Source organism: Salvelinus sp. IW2-2015, linkage group LG11, assembly GCF_002910315.2.
Source record: "Salvelinus sp. IW2-2015 linkage group LG11, ASM291031v2, whole genome shotgun sequence".
NCBI classification, from domain to species: Eukaryota; Metazoa; Chordata; class Actinopteri; order Salmoniformes; family Salmonidae; genus Salvelinus; species Salvelinus sp. IW2-2015.
In genome coordinates, this window is record NC_036851.1 from 17,386,896 (window position 1) to 17,411,887 (window position 24,992).

The window sequence follows — 24,992 nt, forward strand, 5'->3', positions numbered from 1 at the left end:
GCCCCCTCCACCCTTGGTGAACTTTTTAGTTTTACACAGATGAAAGGCCTACTATTGGTTTCTCGATACTGATGACCAGACTTTACATAACAGGTTAGGAGAACTAACGTAGTAGGTTTGAATAATTAAAGTAGCAGGCTAGGAGAATTAACGTTGAACGTAGGTTAATGTTAGTTTAAGGGTTAGGCTCAGCTAAAATGCTACAGTTGTCCCTGACGCAATTCGAACGTGCACGTTTTGGTCCGTACTCTATATTCTAGCCAGTAGACACAAACGTGTCAGCAGTGGTGGAAAAAGTACCCAAATTTCATACTTGAGTAAAAGTAAAGATACCTTAAAAGAAAATTACTCAAAGTAAAAGTGAAAGTCACCCAGTAAAATACTACTTGAGTAATAGTCTAAACGTAGTTGGTTTTAAATGTAACGTTACTTAAACCAAAAAGTATAAATCATTTAGAATTTCTTATATTAAGCAAACCAGACGACACGATTTATTTTATTTTAATTGACGGATAGCCAGGGGCACAGTTCAACACTCAGACATAATTTACAAACAAAGCATTCGTGTTTAGTGAGTGCCAGATAAGAGGTAATAGGGATGACAAGGGATGTTCCCTTAATAAGTGTGCGAATTAGACCATTTTCGTGTCCTGCTAAGCATTCAAAATGTAACGAGTACTTTCTAACCGTAACCCTTACCCATTTTACATTTCTATGGGGTAAAGACGTCCCAAGGATTCTGAATAGCACGGACTGTGTGGTGATGTTTTTTCTGAACTGATGGACAGTGGTGTAAAGTTCTTAAGTAAAAATACTTTTAAGTACTACTTAAGTCGTTTTTTTGGGTATCTGTACTTTACTATTTATATTTTTGACAACGTTTACTTTTACTCCACTACATTCCTAAAGAAAATAATGTACTTTTTACTCCATACATTTTCCCTGACACCCAAAAGTAGGGTAGGGTAGGGGTTAATGTTAGAGGTTAAGAGTTTAAGGTTAGGGTTTATGGTAGGGACGTACCAAGGATCTCGGATTGCATTGTGCATACCACACCGGTGTCTGTGCAATGCATTGTGGGTAGCTATTTGTCTTCCTGGGCACGAAAATGGCGGATACAGACGAGCCGTAAGTAGCTGCAGAAGTAAACAAGCAAGACATAGCCGTTAACTGCCCGAACGATGCTTTCACATCCCATTAACTGGTTACCCGCTGAAAGCAAAGCATGAATGAACCTTCTTTTATTCTCTCTTTTTAGGGAGAAGAAAAGAAGGAGAGTAGTGGAGCTGACTGAGAAGTTAGTAATGAATTGCTAGAACTGGCAGCAGGTTTGAGAGGGTGAATAGAGCAGGGATTAAAACGCTGTCTCGAATAACTCAGACGGCAGCTAAATCCAAATAAATATATAGCTACGCTAGCTAGTTCTAACTAGCCTACAGTAAATAGTTCCTGTTGTTGTTGGTCTATAACATAGTATCCCTACAAATGGCTGCTTTGAAACCGATTCAATCATGGAATGATTCCGAGTGGCCCAGCTGTCTAAGGCACTGCATCTCAGTGCTAGAGGCGCTGAGACAGTTACTGTAGTGTAGGCTTGTTGGCTAGCTAGCTATCCACTTACTGTCTGTCAATAAGGTACTGTGCTTCTTCCATAGCATGGCACCCTAGGTGCAGCGATACACGTTTAAACCATCACAGAGTTATAAACAAAAAACATATGAGACAATAATATATGTCATAAGGTTGCTGCTAGGTAATCATGACTGTACTTTCTACATATTATTGTTTATAAAATAACAATGTGCTTCTCTGCTATTTGCATGTCTGCTATAAACATGTATGGCAGCTGTTTCTAATTAATAAAACATTTATTAGATAATGACGTTTTATATTCCTCAAATGTTTCCCCACTGACATATTTAGCTGGACTCCTGTCCTGTGTTCTCTCCAGGATGGTGGTGGATGGGGGCAGCAGAGACGGGGGCGAATGGGACGGACGATGGAACCACATCAATAGATTTCTGGAAAGACCAGGACCTTTCACTCACCCTGACTTTGAGCCGAGCACAGAGGTAATCATCACAGTGCATACTCAAAGTTTGTAAATAAAACAAGGAACAGCACTGAATGGGTTGCAAATAATTTCATACTTAAAGCCATGGTTCATGTCATATCAGAGCTCAGTTGCACATCTGAATACTTTTGATTGTGCTGTGATGTTCTCCTTTATTACTGTTGCTTATTTCCTTACAGTCGCTCCAGTTTTTGTTAGACACCTGCAAAATACTTGTTATTGGAGCAGGTGGCCTTGGATGTGAACTTCTCAAAGATCTGGTATGATTTCATCTCTTGAATGCACATGCTACTCTACAACATTCCCTTTGCAATGAGTGGCAATGTGAGAGATAGACCTGCACACACTGTTCTGCTAGTAACCGTCAGTTTGCGTATCATATCTTTCATGGAAATGTAGAATAGCCTATTTCTTGAGGAGAAAGATACCCAGTGTAGTCTTACTTAAGTAGTTTAATTAGGACACTTACAACAACATTGGTTCTGATAGATATTCACTCTGTCATTTTCCCATCTTTTGGGGATGCTGTGGACCAGGCCTTGTCAGGTTTTCGTCACATACACGTTGTTGACATGGATACCATTGACATTTCCAACCTCAACAGACAGTTCCTCTTTAGGTGAGATCATTTGCCTTTTACTTTTTTCTACTCATCCCTTGTCATTATTGGTGTTGTTGATTTTGCACATACAGTGCATTCGGGAAAGTATTCAGACCACTTCACTTTTTCCACATTTTGTTACGTTACAGCCTTATTCTAAAATATATATTTTTTAAATCCCTCATCAATCTACACACAATACCCTTTAATGACAAAGCGAAAACAGGTTTTTAGAAATGTTTTAAAAACGGAAAATACCTTATTTACATGAGTATTCAGACCCTTTGCAATGAGACTCGAAATTGAGCTCAGGTGCATCCTGTTTCCATTGCTTATCCTTAAGATGTTTCTACAACTTGATTGGAGTCCACATGTGGTAAGTTCAATTGATTGGACATGATTTGGTAAGGCAAACACCTGTCTATATAAGCAAATACCAAGCCATGAGGTCAAAGGAATTGTCCGTAGTGCTCAGAGGCAGGATTGTGTCAAGGCACAGATCTGAGGAAGGGTACCAAAACATTTCCGCAGCATTGAAGGTCCCCAAGAACACAGTGGCCTCTATCATTCTTAAATGGAAGAAGTTTGGAACTACCAAGACTCTTCCTAAAGCTGGCTGCCCGGCTAAACTGAGCAATCGGGGGAGAAGGGCCTTGGTTAGGGAGGTGACCAAGAACCTGATGGTAACTCTGAAAGAGCTCCAGAGTTCCTCTGTGGAGATGGGAGAACCTTTCAGGAGGGCAACCATATCTGTAGCACTCAATCAGTCCAGATGGAAGCCACTCCTCAGTAAAAAGGCACATGACAACCCGCTTGGAGTTTTCCAAAAGGCACCTAAAGGACTCTCAGACCATGAGAAACAACATTGGTACGCAAACTGGTCTGATGAAACCAAGATTGAACTCTTTGGCCTGAATGCCAAGCGTCATGTCTGGAGGAAACCTGGCACCAGCAGGTTTGGAAGCATGGTGGTGGTAGCAGCATCATGCTGTGGGGTTGTTTTTCAGCGACAGGGACTAGGAGACTAGTCAAGATCGAGGGAAAGATGAACGGAGCAAAGTACAGAGAGATCCTTGATGAAAAGCGCTGCTCCAGAGTGTTCAGGACCTCAGACTGGGGTGAAGGTTCACCTTCCAACAGGACAATGACCCTAAGCACACAGCCAAGACAACGCAGGAGTGGCTTCGGGACAAGTCTCTGAATGTCCTTGAGTGGCCCAGCCAGAGCCCGGACTTGAACCTGATCAAACATCTCTTGAGAGACCTGAAAATAGCTGTGCAGCGACACTCCCCATCCAACCTGACAGCTTGAGAGGATCTGCAGAGAAGAATGGAAGCCACTCCTGAAATACAGGTATGACAAGCTTGTAGCATCATAAACAAGATGACTCGAGAGGCTGCAATCGCTGCCTAAGGTGTGTCAACAAAGTACTAAGTAAAGGGTCTGAATACTTTTTGCTTTGTCATTGTGGGGTATTATGTGTAGATTGATGAGGGAAAAAAGATGTAATCAATTTTAGAATAGAATAAGGCTGTAACGTAACAAAATGTAGAAAAAGTCAAGGGGTCTGCATACTCTCTGAATGCACTGTACTTTTTCTAATGGATGGTATGTGTTTCTCTGAAGGCTGAAGGATGTGGGTCGGCCAAAGGCAGACATTGCAGCGGATTTTATCAATGGCCGCATTCCAGGATGCAACGTGGTCCCGTATCCTTTGGAGATGAAGGAAAATGGATGATTTGGGAGTTGATTTATAATAATACTAATAATATATAATACATTATTATTATTATAGCCCAGGTTAATAAAAAAAAAGTGTAATTGTCACATACACCCGGATAGCTGTTGTTTTACAGGATCAGCCATAGTAGTACTGTGCCCCTGGAGCAAATTTGGTTTAAGTGCCTTGCTCAAGGGCACATTGACAAATGTTTCACCTTTTCGGCTCGGGTATTCAAATCAGGGCCCTTTCAGTTACTGGCCCAACACTGTAACCGCTAGGCTACCTGCTGGCCTAATCTACTGATATCCTTATAAAATTGCACAGCCATTTCAAGAAAATACAAGACTTTGATGAGTCGTTTTACAGACGTAAGTCCTGGGATTCTTCTATCCTCGTCCTCTTCCAGATTACTCATTATGGGAAATATCAAATTAGCTGTATGTTTTGTTTCATTTGAAATAATTACTGCTTTGTCTCCCTCACACAGAATTCCACATAATAGTTTGTGGACTCGACTCCATAATCGCCCGGAGATGGATGAATGGCATGTTGGTATGTTATTACAAAATGTATTCTAAGTTAAATATAGATCAAGTCGAATGCAATCTAGTGCTCACTTGTTCGAGTACCCTTATGTCCTGCACAGATTTCCATGATCAATCTATAAAAAGCCAGTCCATAAAAAAACTGATTGTTAAACAGAGATCAGTGTGGTCTGCCTTTTTCACAATTTACCCTATGTGATTTTCCATTCCTCTCTAGCTGTCTCTGCTGGTTTATGAAGACGGGGTGCTGGACCCCAGCTCCATCATCCCGCTGATTGACGGGGGGACAGAGGGCTTCAAGGGAAACGCTCGGGTCATCTTTCCTGGCATGACTGCCTGTATCGACTGCACCCTGGAGCTCTACCCACCACAGGTGTGCTAGCTTTTGTTTTACGTACAGATGTATCAGGATGGCTATCCTTTTTATTCCGGGATCTAATGTGTTGCTTCCTCTAAATATATTTATTTTCTCAGATTAACTTCCCCATGTGTACGATAGCCTCCATGCCCCGGTTACCAGAACATTGTGTTGAGTATGTCCGCATGCTGCTGTGGCCTAAAGAGAAACCCTTCGGAGGTATGTAACCAACCAGCTTGTTAACATGCTTATTTGATCAGGTATTACTGTGCCTTCGATATCTCATAAATTATTTTTTGATTCAAATATTGTAATACTCCATAAGGAGTGACGGATTTATTTCAATGGTAGTACCAGCCATAGGTACAGTGGCAAGAAAAAATATGTGAACCCTTTGGAATTACCTGGATTTCCTCATAAATTGGTCATACAATTTGATCTGATCTTCATCTAAGTCACAACAATAGACAAACACAGTCTGCTTAAACTAATAGCACACAAACAATTATACGTTTTCATGTCTTTATTGAACACACCGTGTAAACATTCACAGTGCAGGGTGGGGAAAGTATGTGAAGCCTTGGATTTAATAACTGGTTGACCCTCCTTTGGCAGCAATAACCTCAACCAAACGTTTTCTGTAGTTGCGTATTAGACCTGCACAACGTTCAGAAGGAATTTTGGACCCTTCCTCTTTACAAAACTGTTTCAGTTCAGCAATATTCTTGGGATGTCTGGTGTGAACCGCTCTCGAGTTCATGCCACAGCATCTCAATCGGGTTGTGGTCAGGACTCTGACTGGGCCATTCCAGAAGGTGTATTTTCTTCTGTTGAAGCCATTCTGTTGTTGATTTACTTCTGTGTTTTGGGTTGTTGTCCTTTTGCATCACCCAACTTCTGTTGAGCTTCAATTGGCGGACAGATATAATTTTTTTAAAAAGGAAAAAAAATTACCTTTATTTAACTAGGCAAGTCAGTTAAGAACAAATTCTTATTTTCAATGACGGCCTGGATTAACTGCCTTGTTCAGGGGCAGAACGACAGAATTTTACCTTGTCAGCTCAGGGATTTGATCTTGCAACCTTTCGGTTACTAGTCCAACGCTCTAACCACTAGGCTACCTGCCTCCCCAGATAGCCTTACATTCTCCTGCAAAATGTCTTGATAAACATGGGAATTCATTTTCCCGTAGATGATACTGTAGCAAGCTGTCCAGGCCCTGAGGCAGCAAAGCAGCCCCAAACCATGATGCTCCCTCCACCATATTTTACAGTAGAGATGAGGTTTTGATGTTTGTGTGCTGTGCCTTTTTTTCTCCACACATAGTGTTGTGTGTTCCTTCCTTCCAATCAACTCAACTTTAGTTTCATCTGTCCACACAATATTTTGCCAGTAGCACTGTGGAACATTCAGGTGCTCTTTTGCAAACTTCAGATGTGCAGCAATGTTTTTTTTGGAGAGCAGTGGCTTCTTCCATGGTGTCCTCCCATGAACACCATTCTTGTTTTGTGTTTTACGTATCGTAAACTCGTCAACAGAGATGTTAGCATGTTCCAGAGATTTCTTTAGCTGACACTCTAGGATTCTTCTTAACCTCATTGAGAGTTCTGTGTTGTGCTCTTGCAGTCATCTTTGCTGGACGGCCACTCCTAGGGAGAGTAGCAACAGTGCTGAACTTTCTCCATTTATAGACTATTTGTCCTACCATGGACTGATGAACATCAAGGCCTTTATAGATACATTTGTAACCCTTTCCAGCTTTATGGAAGTCAACAATTCTTAATCTTAGGTCTTCTGAGATCTCTTTTGTTCGAGGCATGGTTCACATCAGGCAATGCTTCATGTGAATAACGAACTCACATTTTGTGAGTGTTTTTTATATCGCAGGGCAGCTCTAACCAACATCTCCAATCTCGTCTCATTGATTGGACTAGTTTATCGGAGTCCTGGCTCCAATTAGCTTTTGGAGAAGTCATTAGCCTAGGGGTTCAAATACATTTTCCAACCTACACGGTGAATGTTTAAATTATTTAAATTATGTAAATTATGTATGTGACTTAGAGGAAGATCAGATCACATTTTGATGACCAATTTATGTAGAAATCCAGGTAATTCCAAAGGGTTCACATACTTTTTTTGCAACTGTACATGAAGATCCCTTAACATTTCTATCATGATTGTGTGTTGTATTGTCAGATGGTGTGGGGCTGGACGCAGATGACCCGGAGCACATCCAGTGGGTGTACCAGAAGTCTCAGGAGCGGGCAGCAGAGTTCAGCATCACAGGAGTCACCTACAGACTCACCCAGGGTGAGAACACACTGTTAAGTTCATGTTTTAAGTATCCCTATATTTCTGTTATTATGGGGCTATCACTCAGTCAAGAGTGCGCCTGCGCAGGGAGTCTTGTTGTTGATGGACCTAGCCTGGAGTGGAATGGCTACCCTGTAGTGTGTTCATATAGTATAGTAAATTTTGTTAAACTGGAACCTTGTCGTTGTGTCATTTCGAGTTAACATTGGTAGAAGATGATGGTTAATAACTACAATGTGCCACCTCGCTTCGACGAGAAGAGGTCGTACGAAATTTGGAAAAATTTACTTGGAATCTGGACACGGGTTACTAATCTGGACGTGAAAAAGCAAGCACTTGCGGTGGTATTATCGCTCGAGGGAAGAGCGAGAGATACAGCACTGGAAATATCCGTTGAGGATTTGAACAAGGATGACGGTATGGTGAATTTGATCAGAGCACTGGATTCTGTATTTCTTAAAGAGAAAGACCATGCCTACGAGGCATATTCAAACTTTGACAGTGTTACGAGAGATATTTCGGTTGCAATGACGGGACTACATCATTGATTTCGAACAGAGGTACAATAGGATGTGCAAATACGACATGGTTCTCCCGGATGCAGTGTTAGCTTTCAAGTTGCTAGATACTGCCTGTCTAGATGGTAGGGAGAAACAGTTGGCTTTGACTGCTTGTACTGTGCTGACTTTTGCATCAATGAAGTCGGCACTAAAAATAATTTTTGGTGATAAGACGTCTGTCGCGCCAATAACAGATGGAATGCAAGTGAGTGACGCAGCATATTACACTGAGCAGCAGAGAAAAGGCGCCAACAAGTCACGTTCTCAAGGCAGCCAGAAGAGGGCGCCATTTCCCAGTACAAATCCACTGGACAAATATGGAAGGAGATCAAAATATGCTATTTGTCAAAGCACTTACCATTTGGGTTACAGACTGTCCTCATAAAAATGAACAAGTTAAACTAACAGAGGAAAATGTAAACACAGATAGAGCAGTGTAACATTACACTGTTTTAAAATGAATCTGCTTCTGATACTGAGATTTTTATAGTTGAGTCCTTAGGATCTGCTGTGATTGATACTGCATGTACATGGACAGTGTGTGGTGCAAAATGGCTTGATAGCTATGTCAGTGAACTAAGTATGAAAGAAGTACAAAATATGATTGACACACCAAGCAACAGAGCTTTCAAATTTGGAGACGGGAGAATTGTCCATTCTACCAAGAGAGTTAAGATACCAGCAAAAATTGGTCAGACTAAGTGTCACATTGAAACAGAGGTGGTCCCTACAGATATCCCCTTACTATTAAGCAAAGCTTCCCTCAAGAAGGCAGYGGCTGTARTAGARATAAAAAATGACAAGGCAGMGATGTTTAAACAACCAGTGACTCTTGAACTTACTACCTCAGGCCACTATTGTGTAAACATTTTAGACAAAGACATCACACAGTCCATGCAAAAATGAGATTCTGACTGACACAGAGAACATGAACACAAAAGAAAAACACAAAGTATTGTTAAAGCTTCACAAACAGTTTGGACATGCTACAGTTGACAGACTTCAGAAGTTACTCAGTAGTTCAGGGAATAATGATGGTGAGAAGTACGAAACTGGAAACAAAGTGTACTACAAACGAGTTGACTGTCAAGTGGAAAGGACCGGGAGTAGTCATTGGTTAAGATGGTGTGGTGATATTTGTGAGGCACAGAGGCATCATTGTCAGGGTGCATCACTCAAGATTGCGGAAAGTAAATGATCAACAAGATAGAGGGGCTGTTGCTGAGAATCAGTCTCCTAATGAAAATGACAAAAAGGAAATAGTAACATGCTGACCAGACCAGACACGTCGCGTGCGCGAGCGTCTCAAAATAAATTTAGAAATACATGTTTTTCAATTATTGCACCCACACTGCTCACGCGCGCCAATGAGCATCTGCGACGCCAAGGGCTAAAATAGAAGTCGTTCCTATTTCTGATGCAGATCGCGCTGAAAGTCATCTCCTCATTGGTTTATAGAAGCAGGTACCCACGTGCCATCTCTTAATTGGTTATACCCACGTGGGTGATTGAAAGACGAACTGTTTTGCCGGTTGTCGTGGTAACACTATGACAGTTTAGATGTGATCACCATATAAGTTCAAAGATGAAAAAGCCTGGAAGGAGGAGAGATGACTAGAAACGATTCGGTTGGCCGTTTTATGTGTGGATTAATTGTCTGAGTAGAGGTCCTTGTGCATTTCAGGTAATATAACAACTCAATGTTTATATCCCAGGAGAAATTAGCTAGCAACAGCAAGCTAGCTAAATAGGACAAATTAACGTTAACTAGCAAGTGCAAGCTAGCTAGCTAAATTGCCATACATGTTTAATGCTTTTCGACCTGTCCCCAAATGAATGTCATTGGTTCAGAGTTTGTTTTGATACTTTAACCTGGGTGTCGTGATCGCGTTTGGTGTGGGGGGACAAAATACATTTATGCACGATGGCGCAGCCGGTTTGGGTTCTGTGTAACAGACACAAACCTACCAAATGTCGGATCCAATGATATGGACACTGAAACTGACACTGAAACTGACACAGGAAATGGAGCAGAGACCTTCAACCATGCCACAGGTAATACTGTTGAGCGTTCAAATGAGGAAAACATTCAACAACAGCCACATGTGTTAAGAGAACATGGTTGTTCCAATCTGAAAACTGGACAAACTGTTAAATACATGGACAGAGAAAGTGGTATTCCACATACAGCAACCGTCATTGGACGAGCAGGAAAAGCCAAAGGAAAACACCAGAACTGGTACAACTTGCAGTACTCTAAACCAGCTACACTTTCTGGTACAACAGGGTCAGCTGACCTGTCACTTGTAGATAATATCAGAATTGAACCAATGGAAAATCGAGAAAAACAGAATGACATTCAAAATAATTATGTACTTGAAACAAAGGACGTGTCATTTGACTCAGCTAAGCTAGATGAGCTCAGTAATTGGAGGAAAAAATTGAGTGTTTGAGGAAGTCAAAGACATTGGCTAAAAATGTGTCTCAACAAGGTGGGTGTGTACCCTTAAAGAATCCTTAACTGGAATAGTGCCTAAAGCTCGTCTAGTGGCTAGAGGTTTTGAAGAGCTGGCTGCTAAAGAACTCCCAAAAGACTCACCGACATGTGCCTCAGAGTCACTCAGATTGCTGATGTCAGTGATCTGCCAGAAAAAATGTAAACGTAATTCCATAAACATCAAATCTGCATTTTTGCAGGGAACAGAGCTGTCAAGGGACATTCACATCCGACCTTCGCCCGAAGCTAAAAGCGAAGGAACACTGTGGAAACTAAAAAATTGGTTGTTTGTACTGGCAAATGCATCACTCTACTGGTACAACAAAGTCAAGGCAACAATGCTGAATACAGGTGGAAAAATGTCACAAATGGATCCTGCAGTCTTCTATTGGCTTGATCAAGACTGCAATGTGACTGGAGTACTTGCCTGTCATGTTGATGACTTTATCTGGGGTGGCTCACAGACCTTTGCTCCAACTGTGATTCCACACCTCAAAGCTGTTTTCAAGGTCGGCCGTGAGGAGCATGATCATTTTTGTTATGTTGGCATAGAGTTTATTACAGTTGATGGAAAAATACTGATGCAACAGGAGAGCTATATCAAGAATCTTCAACCCATRCAKKTGGATTCTTCAAGAGCCGTACAAAGGAATTRCCCTCTATGTGGAATTGAAGCTGYTCAATTGAGGTCAAAGATAGAACACATTTTATGGGTTGCTAGACAGAGTAGACCTGATGTAATGTTTGATGGTTGCAACTTGGCATCTAACACAAAACACGCCACTGTACAAACCATTCATGAGGCGAACAAAGTTGTTCYTAAACTGAAATCACAACAAGTGACTTTAAAGTTTCAGCATGTTGGAAAAGATGACTCTTTGAAGCTAGTTGTCTTCAGTGATGCTTCGCTAGGGAACCTTACAGATGGAGGCACACAAGGTGGACATCTAATCGTGTTAATGGGTGAAGGAGGAAGATTCTCACCTATCTGTTGGCAGTCAAAAAGGATCAGAATGGTTGTCCGAAGGACACTTGCTGGAGAAACCCTTGCTCTTGCAGATGGAATTGACAATGCTATCTTTCTTGCAATTCTGTTCTCAGAGCTTACCACTGGTGAGACAAAACGTCTCTTTCTACTTGTAGTTTGTGTCACTGACAACTACTCATTAGTTGATGCTGTGAAGTCAACCAAGTCTGTCACAGAGAAAAGACTTCGTCTTGAGATTAGCAGCTACAAGGAACTTATTCAAGCACAGAGAATCCAGCGGACGCTGTGGTCGACCACAAAGGAACAGCTTGCTGACTGTCTGACTAAAAAAGGAGCATCTGGTCTTGTGCTCCTACGGGCTCTCAGTAATGGAAAGTGGCAGCTTGAGTAATACAAATAAAAACTGTCTCACAACCCATTTGTAATGGGGATCTTGAATAATACTTGGACATTTAATTATGTTGTTAATGTTTTATTTGACTTTAAAGAAAAGGGGGAGATTGTTAAGTTCATGTTTTAAGTATCCCTATATTTCTGTTATTACGGGGCTATCACTCAGTCAAGAGTGCGCCTGCGCAGGGAGTCTTGATGGACCTAGCCTGGAGTGGAATGGCTACCTTGTAGTGTGTTCATATAGTATAGTAAACTTTGTTAAACTGGAACCTTGTCATTTCGAGTTATCACACACATTCTGCAATACTGAATTGTCCTCCTAATCTTGGACCTCCATAAGGATCTGACTAGTGTTGAATACCGGGAAACAGGTTACTGAGATTTCCTGCTTAAACCCACTCCTTATCTTTCTCTTAATGAATTCCATTCAAATTGCATTCAAAATAGATCATCCTGTTCAAGATTGTTATATCTCTCTCAATGTCCTAGCCTACCTCTTTCAGGTAATAAATTCAATAGAGTATTAGCCGTATATTTAGCTAAGGAATGATGGGTTATGCATAAGTTTCAAACTTATAGCCTCTGTCTCTTGTGCAATACTCACCTGCGCTCCCCTGGCCTCTCTCCTTTAAAAAACACCCCTTAGCTCTTGGAGTCCCACGAAAAGCTTAATCGGGGCGGGGGGGCATTTCTTATACTAATAGCTTTTTCAAAGACTTTAACATGTAATGTTAAATAAAGCAGCCAATTGAACGCACAGGGAGTTTGAATCAAGAGAGAACGCGCGATGGCGGTAGGCTATGACATTTTTTTAAAACTCAGATCTGTACACCCATATCCATTCAATCTTCATGAAGAGAAGTGAAAGCCGTCTACATCTTATTTTAGTCCTATATTATTCAAGCATGCCATTACAATGATTAAGATAAGGAAAACAAAACGTTTCATTTCAGAAAGAAAACACTGCTTAGAAATATGCTCATCCATTTATTCAGCAATGAATAATGCATGTCTTGGCGATATAGGCTCTGCTCCTTCAGGGTAACTCACTGCCCGAGTAAAGCGGCCATATGAAATATAGCCTACGAGCAGTAAGTGCGGTAAGCTATACCAATCCCCCTAACAGGAACAGGGAACCTAACAGGTGGAGGCTGGGGTGGGAGCAAGAATACTGCACAAACTCATGTATGTTTCACAAGCTCAGAATCAATACATTGTAGCAGCAGAGGATCAGAGTGAAGCTGGGATCAATTGAGAACCAGTAGCGGCGCCGATGCAGAATTGGACGGCCTATAACTCAGAGCTATCCCTCAGTGCTGACGAAGGAACCAGAACCGTGATGAGTTCCAGTATCTTGTCATTGGTTGCCAGCATCAATGTTGAACAGAGGTTCGCCAGGTGCTGCCCGGGCTCAGCATGCAGGCAGCACAACATGAGAGGACAAAGCAGTGTTAGTTCTGATGATGACGACAATGTTCCACATGTGAGACTCCGTAATGCAAACAGAACTTAAGAGATCATGCAAGATTAAAGGAAAGGAACATTTAGTGTAATCAGACTGAAGAACCCCTAAAGCCATCATACGGACCGCCTCTGGAAAAGCATAATGTAAACCCAACACCGTTGCCTTAACGTGAACTCAAACTTGTCCTACTGAGAGAGAGGAGATATACTGATATGCATGTTCGTTGCCTCTCCGTAGTCCATGAAGAGTAGGCAGACAGATGGATTCTTGAGCAGACTACATGCTGAAAGGTACTAACGCTCAATATGAACTGAATCCCTGCTATTGGAACATAAGGCGCATTTGCCCTCCTGAAATTGGAATAGAAAAGGCATACGTGGTTAAATAACAGAAGACATTGTACAGATCGAAGACCATACAGTAGACTGCTGCAGAGCGGCACAGCTCAGCCATGACATACAGTACCATTACATAGCATAACATACAGTATTACTAACGAACCCCCAAAACCACAACTAACATTGGCGACGTACCCACCTTATCTAAATAGCCTAATGTCCTACTGAAATTGTTCAGCAGTAGTTGATGCATCTGCAGCATGCACAGTGAGACTGACCTGATAATCAAAACCTAGACCTACAAATAGTCTACTTGAGCTAAAGGCTAATGTCTAACAGTATATTCTGGTAAGCCAAAAGAGAAGAATAAATGACCTGATAACAAGAGAAATAGATTACTAGATCATAAGCCTGTATATAGTGCACTTCAGCCACGCTCAAGGTACTAAATGATATCATAACCGGCATCGATAAAAGACAGTACTGTGCTGCCGTCTTCATCGACCTGGCAAAGGCTTTCGACTCTGTCAATCACCATATTCTTATCGGCAGACTCAGTAGCCTCGGTTTTTCTAATGACTGCCTTGCCTGGTTCACCAACTACTTTGCAGACAGAGTTCAGTGCGTCAAATCGGAAGGCATGCTGTCCGGTCCTCTGGCAGTCTCTATGGGGGTACCACAGGGTTCAATTCTCGGGCCGACTCTTTTCTCTGTATATATCAGTGATGTTGCTCTTGCTGCGGGCGATTCCCTGATCCACCTCTACGCAGACGACACCATTCTGTATACTTCTGGCCCTTCTTTGGACACTGTGATAACCAACCTCCAAACGAGCTTCAATGCCATTCAACACTCCTTCCGTGGCCTCCAACTGCTCTTAAACGCTAGTAAAACCAAATGCATGCTCTTCAACCGTTCGCTGCCTGCACCCGCACGCCCGACTAGCATCACCACCCTGGACGGTTCTGACCTAGAATATGTGGACATCTATAAGTCCTAGGTGCTGGCTAGACTGCAAACTCTCCTTCCAGACTCATATCACACATCTCCAATCCAAAATCAGATCTAGAGTCGGCTTTCTATTTCGCAACAGAGCCTCCTCACTCACGCCGCCAAACTCACCCTAGTGAAACTGACTATCCTACCGATCCTCGACTTCGGCGATGTCATCTACAAAATGGCTTCCAATACTCTACTCAGCAAACTGGATGCAGTTTATCACAGTGCCATCCGTTTTGTTACTAAAGCACCTTATTCGACCCACCACTGCGACCTGTATGCCCTAGTCGGCTGGCCCTCGCTACATGTTTCGCCGTCAGACCCACTGGCTCCAGGTCATCTACAAGGCTAATGCTAGGTAAAGTGCGCCTTATCTCAGTTCACTGGTCACGATGGCTACACCCACCCGTAGCACGCGCTCTAGCAGGTGTATCTCACTGATCATCCCTAAAGCCAAAACCTCATTTGGACGCCTTTCCTTCCAGTTCTCTGCTGCCTGCGACTGGAACGAATTGCAAAAATCTCTGAAGTTGGAGACTTTTATCTCCCTCAACAACTTTAAACATCTGCTATCCGAGCAGCTAACCGATCGCTGCAGCTGTACATAGTCCATCGGTATATAGCCCACCCAATTTACCTACCTCACCCTCCCCATACTGCTTTTATTTCCTTTTCTGCTTTTTTTGCACACCAGTATCTCTACTTGCACATGATCATCTGATGATTTACCACTCCAGTGTTAATCTGCTAAATTGTAATTATCTGATTTATTGCCTACCTCCTCATGCCTTTTGCACACATTGTATATAGATTCTCTTTTTTTCTTTTTTTCTACCATGTTATTGACTTGTTTATTGTTTACTCCATGTGTAACTGTGTTGTTGTCTGTTCACACTGCTATGCTTTATCTTGGCCAGGTCGCAGTTGCAAATGAGAACTTGTTCTCAACTAGCCTACCTGGTTAAATAAAGGTGAAATAAAAAAATAAAAATATACAGTGCATTCGGAAAGTATTCAAACCCCTTGACTTTTTCCACATTTTGTTATGCTACAGCCTTCTTCTAAAATAGATTAAATAATTCCCCCCCTCAATCTACACACAATACCCCATAATGACAAATTAAAAACAGGTTTAGAATTTTTTTGCAAATAAATACAAATAAATACCTTATTTACATAAGTATTCAGACCCTTTACTCAGTACTTTGTTGAAGCACCTTTGGCAGCGATTACAGCCTCGAGTCTTCTTGGGTATGACGCTAAAAGCTCGGCACACCTGTATTTGGGGAGTTTCTCCCATTCTTCTCTGCAGATCCTCTTAAGGGCTGTCAGGTTGGATGGGGAGCATCGCTGCACAGCTATTTTCAGGTCTCTCCACAGATGTTAGATCGGGTTCATGTCCGGGCTCTGGCTGGGCCACTCAAGAACATTCAGAGACTTGTCCCGAAGCCACATGGCCTTGGCTGTGTGCTTTGGGTCATTGTACTGTTGGAAGGTGAACCGTCGCCCCAGTCTGAGGTCCTGAGCACTCTGGAGCAGGTTTTCATCAAGGATCTCTCTGTACTTTGCTCTGTTCCCTCAATCCTGACTAGTCTCCCAGTCCCTGCTGCTGAAAAACATCCCCACAGCATAATGCTGACACCACCATGCTTCACCGTAGGGATGGTGCCAGGTTTCCTCCAGACGTGACGTTTGGCATTCAGACCAAAGAATCTTGTTTCTTCAGACCAGAGAATCTTGTTTCTCATGGTCTGAGAGTCCTTTAGGAGCCTTTTGGCAGACTCCAAGTGGGCTGTCATGTGTCTTTTACTGAGGAGTGGCTTCTGTCTGGCCACTCTACCAAAAGGCCTGATTGGTGGAATGCTGCATAGATGGTTGTCCTTCTGGAAGGTTCTCCCATCTCCACAGAGGAACTCTGGAGGTTCTTGGTCACCTCCCTGACCAAGGCCCTTCTTCCCCGATTGCTCAGTTTGGCCGGGCGGCCAGCTCTAGCAAGAATCTTGGTGGTTCAAGAACTTCTTCCATGTAAGAACGATGGAGGCCACTGTGTTCTTGGGGACCTTCAATGCTGCAGAAATGTTGTTGTACCCTTCCCCAGATTTGTGCCTCAACACAATTCAGTCTCAGAGTTCTACGGGCAATTCCATCAACCTTGTGGCATGGTTTTTGCTCAGTCATGCACTGTCAACTGTGAGACCTTATATAGACAGGGGTGTGCCTTTCCAAATCATGTCCAATCAATTGTATTTACCACAGGTGGACTCCAATAAAGTTCTAGAAACATCTCAAGGATGATCAATGGAAAAAGAATGTAGCGTCTCATAGCAAAGGGTATTTGGTATTTTATTAGGATCCCCATTAGCTGTTGCAATAGCAGCAGCTACTCTTCCTGCGGTCCACACAAAACATGAAACATAATACAGAATGACATAATACAGAACATAATTCGACAAGAACAGCTCAAGGACAGAACTATAGTTGAAGTCTGAAGTTTTCATACCCCTTAGCCAAATACATTTAAACTCAGTTTTTCACAATTCCTGACATTAATCCTAGTAAAAATTCCCTGTCTTAGGTCAGTTAGGACCTAAGACAGGGAATTTTATTTTAAGTATGTGAAATGTCAGAATAATAATAGAGAGAAGGATTTATTTCAGCTTTTATTTCTTTCATCACATTCCCAGTGGGTTAGAAGTTTACAAACACTCAATTAGTATTTGGTAGCATTGCCTTTAAATTGTTTAACTTGGAACCTTTCGGTTACTAGTCCAACGCTCTAACCACTAGGCTACCTGCCGTCCTTGTTCAACAGCCACACCATTCATTACCAGATTCTGCTGAGGTCTAGCACTTAAGGAATGCTTTGTACCAAATACAATGCTCTTAGTTTTAGATATGTTTGAGTTTATTACTGGCCACCCATTCCAAAACAGACTGCAACTCTTTGTTAAGGGTTTCAGTGACTTCATTAGCTGTGGTTGCTGATGCGTATATGGTTGAATCATCAGCATACATGGACACACATGCTTTGTTTAATGCTAGTGGCAGGTCATTGGTAAATATAGAAAAGAGTAGAGATCCTAGAGAGCTGTTACAGTGGTTCCCAAACTTTGTATAGTCCCGTACCCCTTCAAACATTCAACATCCAGCTGCGTACCCTTTCTAGCACCAGGGTCAGCGCACTCTCAAATGTTGTTTTTTGCCATCATTGTAAGCCTGCCACACACACACACACACACACTATATGATACATTTGTTAAACATAAGAATGAGTGTGAGTTTTTGTCAGAACAGTGACAAAGAGCTCTTATAGCATTTTCTGCACACAGTCTGTGCTTGTATTTAGTTTTCATGCTAGTGAGGGCCGAGAATCCACTCTCACATAGGTACGTGGTTGCAAAGGGCATCAGTGTCTTAACAGCGCGATTTGCCAAGGCAGGATAATCTGAGCGCAGCCCAATCCAGAAATCTGGCAGTGGCTTCTGATTAAATTACATTTTTACAGAACCACTTGTTGCAATTTCGATGAAGCTGCCTTGTTCAGATATCTGTAAGTGGACTCGAGGCAGGGCATGAAAGCGATAACAAATCCAGTTGTTTGTTTAATCTGTTTCGGGAAAGTACCTGCGTAATTGCGCACGCAACTCACTCAGGTGCTTCGCTATATCACATTTGACATTGCCCGTAAGCTTGAGTTCATTTGCACACAAACAATCATACACTGATGGAAAGACCTGTGTGTTGTCCTTGTGAATGCAGACTGAGAAGAGCTCTAACTTCTTAATCATAGCCTCAATTTTGTCCCACACATTGAGTATAGTTGTTGAGAGTCCCTGTAATCCTAGATTCAGGTCATTCAGGTGAGAAAAAACATCACCCAGATAGGCCAGTCGTGTGAGAAACTCGTCATCATGCAAGCAGTCAGACAAGTGAAAATTATGGTCAGTAAAGAAAACTTTAAGCTCGTCTCTCAATTCAAAAAAACGTGTCAATGCATTGCACCTTGATAAGCAGTATGTTGTAAAAGCATTACATGGTCGCTGCCCATATCATCATATCAGAAAATACATGAGTGTTCAGGGGCCTTGCTTTAACAAAGTTAACTATTTTCACTGTAGTGTCCAAAACATATTTCAAGCTGTCAGGCATTCCCTTGGCAGCAAGAGCCTCTCGTGGATGCTGCAGTGTACCCAAGTGGCGTCGGGAGCAACTGCTTGCGCGCGCATTTCCACTCCACTATGTCTCCCTGTCATGGCTTTTGCGCCATCAGTACAGATACCAACACATCTTGACCACAAGTCCATTTGATGTCACAAAGCTGTCCAGTACTTTACAAATATCCTCTCCTTGTCACGCCCTGACCTTAGTTTTCTATATTTTCTGTATTATTTTGGTCAGGTCAGGGTGTGACGAGAGTGGGTATGTGTGTTTTTGTCTAGGGTTTTTGTTTCCCTATGGGGATTTGTAAGTCTAGGTAATGTAGGGTTATGGTGGCCTGAATTGGTTCCCAATCAGAGGCAGCTGTTTATCGTTGTCTCTGATTGGGGATCCTATTCCATTTAGGTTTTGTGGGTAGTTGTCGATGTGGAGTTGCATGTCAGCACTCGTTCTATTTAGCTTCACTTTCGTTTTTGTTAGTTTGTTCTGTGTTCTTCCGTTATTAAAAGAAGAATGTATTCATATCACGCTGCGCCTTGGTCTCCTCAATACGACGAACGTGACACTCCTGTTGTCATGGTTTCCAGTGGTTTGCAGAAGAGGATGTCTTCCTTAATTGACCCCCCATAAATGTAACAGACATATACCAGGAGCTGCGCCAGGCCCGACACGTCTTGACTCATCCAGCTGTAACGCATAGAATTCACTGGCTTGTATGTGAAGCAGTATTTGTTTCAAAACATCTCCTGCCATGTCACTGATGCGTCGTGAAACTGTGTTATTTGATGAAGTTATTGTCTGTCTAGTTTTTTTGGCTTTTTCCCCCAGTATTGTCCCAGCCATATCCGCGACAGCAGGAAAAATTAAGTCCTCCACAATAGTATGGGGCTTGCCTGTCCTAGCCACTTGGTAGCTCACCATATAAGACGCTTCTAGCCCCTTCTTATTAATGGTATCTGTTGCTTTTATACATGTCTTACTACTCGAAAGGCATCTTAATTCTTAATCAAAAACTCCCATGGCTTATTTTTCAAATTGGCATGTTTTGTTTCTAAATGTCTGTACAAGAGTGAAGGTTTCATTGAGTTGTTAGATAGTACTTTTGCACATATAATACACTGTGGCTGAGGAAAGGCACTACTCCCAATATAAGTGAACCTCAAATCAATGTAGTTCTCATCATATTTACGCCTCTTCGATGGTCCAACGTCCCTGTCAGTTGTTCGGTGCTGTCACCGGGTAAGGGGGCAGTAGCTCTTCGGCTGCATCAGATTCACAACTGTCAGTGTCCATGCTAGCTGGGCCAACAGCAAATGTAGAATTACTGATGCTAGCATTGGATGTGCTCTTGGAAGCAGAACAACTTGTGTCATCGACAGGTGCAGGTGTAGTACTGCTAGTAGAAGCAGTACTACCAGTACAGCTGGTATGTGTCTCTATGGACGCAGGCCTTACTAAATGCCTGTTTGAAAATATGAAGAACATTAAAAAAATATAATAATATGTGTATATTTTTTTAAATGTGAGTCACATTTGTATTTGGCGTACCCCCGACGGCATTGCGCGTACCCCAGTTTGGGAATACCTGCTGTATTGGATAACGGACCAATCATTTGGAATTTTTGGGGCTTGGGCTCATAAAATGTCTTTAACGTATGGCTTATCAGGCTCAGGCAACATCAGGCTTGAATTTTAAAACTAATAATCAAATACAGACATGTTTATATGCCTTATATGCTTTAGAATGACACTTCCGCAGTCTGGGTAGCCATTTGACTAGATGTTCAGGAGTCTTATGGCTTGGGGGTAGAAGCTGTTTAGAAGCCTCTTGGACCTAGGCATGGCGCTCCGGTACCGCTTGCCGAGCGGTAGCAGAGAGAACAGTCTATGTCTAGGGTGGCTGGAGTCTTTGAAAATTATTAGGGCCTTCTTCTGACACCACCTGGTATAGAGGTCCTGGATGGCAGGAAGCTTGGCCCCAGTGATGTACTGGGCCGTTCGCACTACCCTCTGTAGTGCCTTGCTGGGAACATTTGTAAAATACCGGGAAAATATTAAATCCTGAAAAAGAACCAAGCTTTTAAACTGTTAATAATATTTGGGCGTATCTACAATACCCCATTTACAATATATTATAATTTTTTAATTACTTCCTTTGCAATTTTAGCCAGAATGTACACTACCGGTTGAAAGTTTTGGAACACCTACTCATTCAAGGGTTTATCTTTATTTTTTACTATTTTCTACTTTGTAGAATAGTAGTGAAGACATCAAAACTATGAAATAACACATATGGAATCATGTAGTAACCAAAAAAAAGTGTTAAACAAATAAAACATCTATTTTATATTTGAGATTCTTCAAATAGCCACCCTTTGCCTTGATGACAGCTTTGCACACTCTTGGCATTATTTCAAACAGCTTAATGAGGTAGTCACCTGGAATGCATTTCAATTAATAGGTGTGTCTTCTTAAAAGTTCATTTGTGGAATTTCTTTCCTTAATACGTTAGAGCCAATCAGTTGTGTTGTGACAAGGTAGGGGGGTATACAGAAGATAGCCCTATTTGGTAAAAGACCAAGTACATATTATGGCAAGAACACCTCAAATAAGCAAAGAGAAATGACAGTCCATCATTACTTCAAGACATGAAGGTCAGTCAATACGGAAAATTTACTGGAGTGCAGTTGCAAAAACCATCAAGCGCTATGATGAAACTGGCTCTCATGAGGATCGCCACAGGAATGGACGACCCAGAGTTACCTCTGCTGCAGAGGATAAGTTCATTAGAGTTACCAGTCTCAGAAATTGCAGCCCAAATAAATGCTTCAGAGTTCAAGTAACAGACACATATCAACTGTTTAGAGGAGACTGTGTGAATCAGGCCTTCATGGTCGATTTTTTGCAAAGAAAACACTATACTAAAGGACACCAATAATAAGAAGAGACTTGCTTGGGCCAAGAAACTCAAGCAATGGACATTAGACCGGTGAAAATCTGTCCTTTGGTCTGGAGTCCTAATTTGAGATTTTTGGTTCCAACCGCCATGTCTTTGAGAGCCACGGTGTGGGTGAACGGATGATCTCTGCATGTCACCGTAAAGCATGGAAGAGGTGTTATGGTGTGAGGGGGTGACACAGTCTGTGATTTATTTAGAATTCAAGGAAAATTTAACCAGTATGGCTACCACAGCATTCTGCAGCGATACGCCATCCCATCTGGTTTGCGCTTAGTGGGACTATCATTTGTTTTTCAACAGGACAATGACTCAACACACCTCCAGGCTGAGTGAGGGCTATTTGACGAAGAAGAAGAGTGATTGAGTGCTGCAACAGATGACCTGGCCTCTACAATCCCCCGACCTCAACCAAATTGAGATGGTTTGGGAAGAGTCGGACCACAGGGTGAAGGAAAAGCAGCCAACAAGTGCTCAGCATATTTTTTTACTCCTTCAAGACGGTTGGAAAAGCATTCCATGTGAAGCTGGTTGAGAGATTGCCAAGAGTGTGCAAAGCTGTCATCAAGGCAAAGAAGAATCTCAAATATAAAATATATTTTGATTTGTTTACCAATTTTTTGGTTACTACATGATTCCATATGTGTTATTTCATGGTTTTGATGTTTTCACTGTTATTCTGCAATGTAGAAAATAGTAAATACATTAAGAAAAACCCTTGAATGAGTAGGTGTTCTAAAAATGTTGACAGGTAGTATTGTCACAGTGAATGTTTTTTTGTTCACGTGCTACAGGTGTTGTTAAGAGGATCATCCCGGCTGTGGCGTCCACAAATGCAGTCATTGCTGGTAAATGAGTACACACTAAAGGAAATGTGAACGTTTATTTGTGCATAAAGGGTTTTACGAGCTAGATTAAACATTCAGCAGCATTGTGATAGGACTTTCTGTATTTACTATTCGTAAATAGAAATGTCTTTAGCTAACTACTTTTTGACCCCACTTTAGCTGCTTGTGCCACGGAGGTCTTCAAAATAGCATCAAGGTGAGTTTTCAATTGCTGATTTACTACTAAACCAGTCCATAAGTACATGGAAGTGCATATGCATTTCACAACAGCTTCATGACTTTCCGCTTTGTCTGCAGTGCCTACATTCCTCTGAACAACTACATGGTGTTCAATGACGTTGATGGTCTGTACACCTATACGTTTGAGGCAGAGCGAAAGGTGGGTTTTCTGTGTACTGGGATTTCTGTGTACAGCTCTCAGGTTAACAATGGTATGATGAAAGGTAACTGGTAATACATTTTTGTCTTAATACCTCTATATTTGTTTGAAACGTCAGGAGAACTGTTCATCCTGCAGCCAAGTCCCCCAGGACCTGCACTTCTCTCCCTCAGCTAAGCTCCAGGAGGTGCTCGATTACCTGACTGAAAACGCTTCTCTGTAAGTTCACCTACCACGTAGGTTTTATGTTTCCTGAATTCTGTGACCCCAATGTGATATTATAGTTTGGACTGCGTCTTGGTCATAATGACACTCACAACTGTACATTTTTCAGACAAATGAAATCTCCAGCCATCACTGCGACATTGGAAGGAAAAAATAAAACATTGTATTTACAGGTGAATTTTCACATTTTGATATGCAATATGCAACGTTTTTTGTTCTGATCATGGTGAAAAGAATAGTCTTGAGCAGGCATACAAGTGGTTGGCTGGCTATTGACTCATATTTTGTTTTGACAGACTGTCGCGTCAATTGAACAGAGGACACGCCCCAATCTGAGCAAGTCACTGAAAGGTGAGTAATATAATATGCCGTGTAGGTTTGATACAGGTTTAATAGTGTTTCATATTGATGACATTATGCTTACCCAGTCTTCATTACTGTCTATAGTGTGGGCTTCTAGTCCTCTTTGTGGTTGGACTCATTCTTGTAATTAACTTTTTTTTACAGAGCTGGGTCTGTTAGATGGGCAGGAGCTGGCCGTAGCTGATGTCACCACTCCCCAGACTGTGCTCTTCAAACTCAGCTTTACCTCTTAGGACCAGCATGTTCTCCCCAACATCAAACACCAGACGTCGTTGTTATTACTTTTCTAACAGAGTACCGGGTATTTGAAACGGCAAATAAACTACAAGTTTTACAGTGTATTTAAGTGAATATGTAAATAAATGTATTTCATATCCAGTTCTCTGACATACTTGTAGACTCAAGTCTATGAATGCATTTGGTTGTGGAAAGCCAAACTACTCCACTGTCATATTTGATCATATCAGCAACTGTTGTGATGTATTTGCGTTATATATTTACGTTATATGCACTGCAACCTCTCAAGCTCTCTTACACTGGAGAAAAGAACAGTACCATATTTAAATTGATTTCTCTTACAGTTTCTTGTGAGTTTAATTTCTTTTCATTTCGTTGCAGTAACTCCTTCATGGGGTTTTGCACACACAGACACAACCGGAATATATGTTTTCCTGGACAATACATGTCTTCTGTGTTACTGATGACTGAGACTTCAGGCTGAGTGGGCAAATTGTTTTCCTTGTTGTATATCCATTATGTTCTTGTGCAAATATTGTAGTGTTAATGAATGTGCTGACTCTGCAATTTACACAGAACATTTTTTGTTAACATCCAAATAATGTCTACCCAGTAATAATTATACTTCCAAGTTGTTTAATTGGTGCATGCACAGTTTTAAGGTTTAATGTGAAGAAGGTACTACTCCAATAAAGATACGTGTATTTTCTGAATATTTGCCAGACCCCCCCACTGCAGGTATTGGCACTAGAAAGTAGGTCAGGACACAGACAGCATCATGACATCACATGTGGGCAGTGTTGAAATGTTTGGTTTTTCTGAAAGAATGCTACTTAGAACCCGATTTCGATGGTGATAATGTTTTTGGCGGTGGGTTGCGGTCTATTTCTAATGCCCCGTGTACACGAGTTGCAACGCAGCCGCCGTTTCTCTTAAAAATATATATATTTCACTGTGACCTGCTGCTGACTG

At 41.8% G+C, this 24,992-nt stretch overlaps 1 protein-coding gene across 4 annotated transcripts; it reads left to right on the forward strand.

The window, feature by feature from the left end:
* The first annotated feature begins 1,045 nt into the window (after positions 1-1,045).
* LOC111969932 (NEDD8-activating enzyme E1 catalytic subunit) lies at positions 1,046-24,733 on the forward strand. Of its 4 annotated transcripts, XM_023996328.2 has the most exons (18): positions 1,073-1,128; positions 1,259-1,297; positions 1,952-2,072; positions 2,254-2,334; positions 2,611-2,693; positions 4,302-4,382; positions 4,723-4,766; positions 4,886-4,950; positions 5,161-5,316; positions 5,418-5,520; positions 7,498-7,611; positions 22,763-22,816; positions 22,976-23,012; positions 23,114-23,195; positions 23,314-23,414; positions 23,530-23,593; positions 23,717-23,771; positions 23,928-24,733. In XM_023996328.2, exons 1-18 carry the CDS (start codon positions 1,109-1,111, stop codon positions 24,014-24,016), a joined length of 1,389 nt encoding a protein of 462 aa, XP_023852096.1. In that variant the 5' UTR covers positions 1,073-1,108; the 3' UTR covers positions 24,017-24,733. The 4 variants fall into 4 exon arrangements, with proteins under 4 accessions (XP_023852097.1, XP_023852096.1, XP_023852098.1 ...); XM_023996329.2 differs by lacking the exon at positions 1,259-1,297 and having other exon boundaries at positions 1,046-1,128; XM_023996330.2 differs by lacking the exon at positions 1,259-1,297 and having other exon boundaries at positions 1,082-1,128; positions 1,924-2,072.
* Positions 24,734-24,992: the final 259 nt, after the last annotated feature.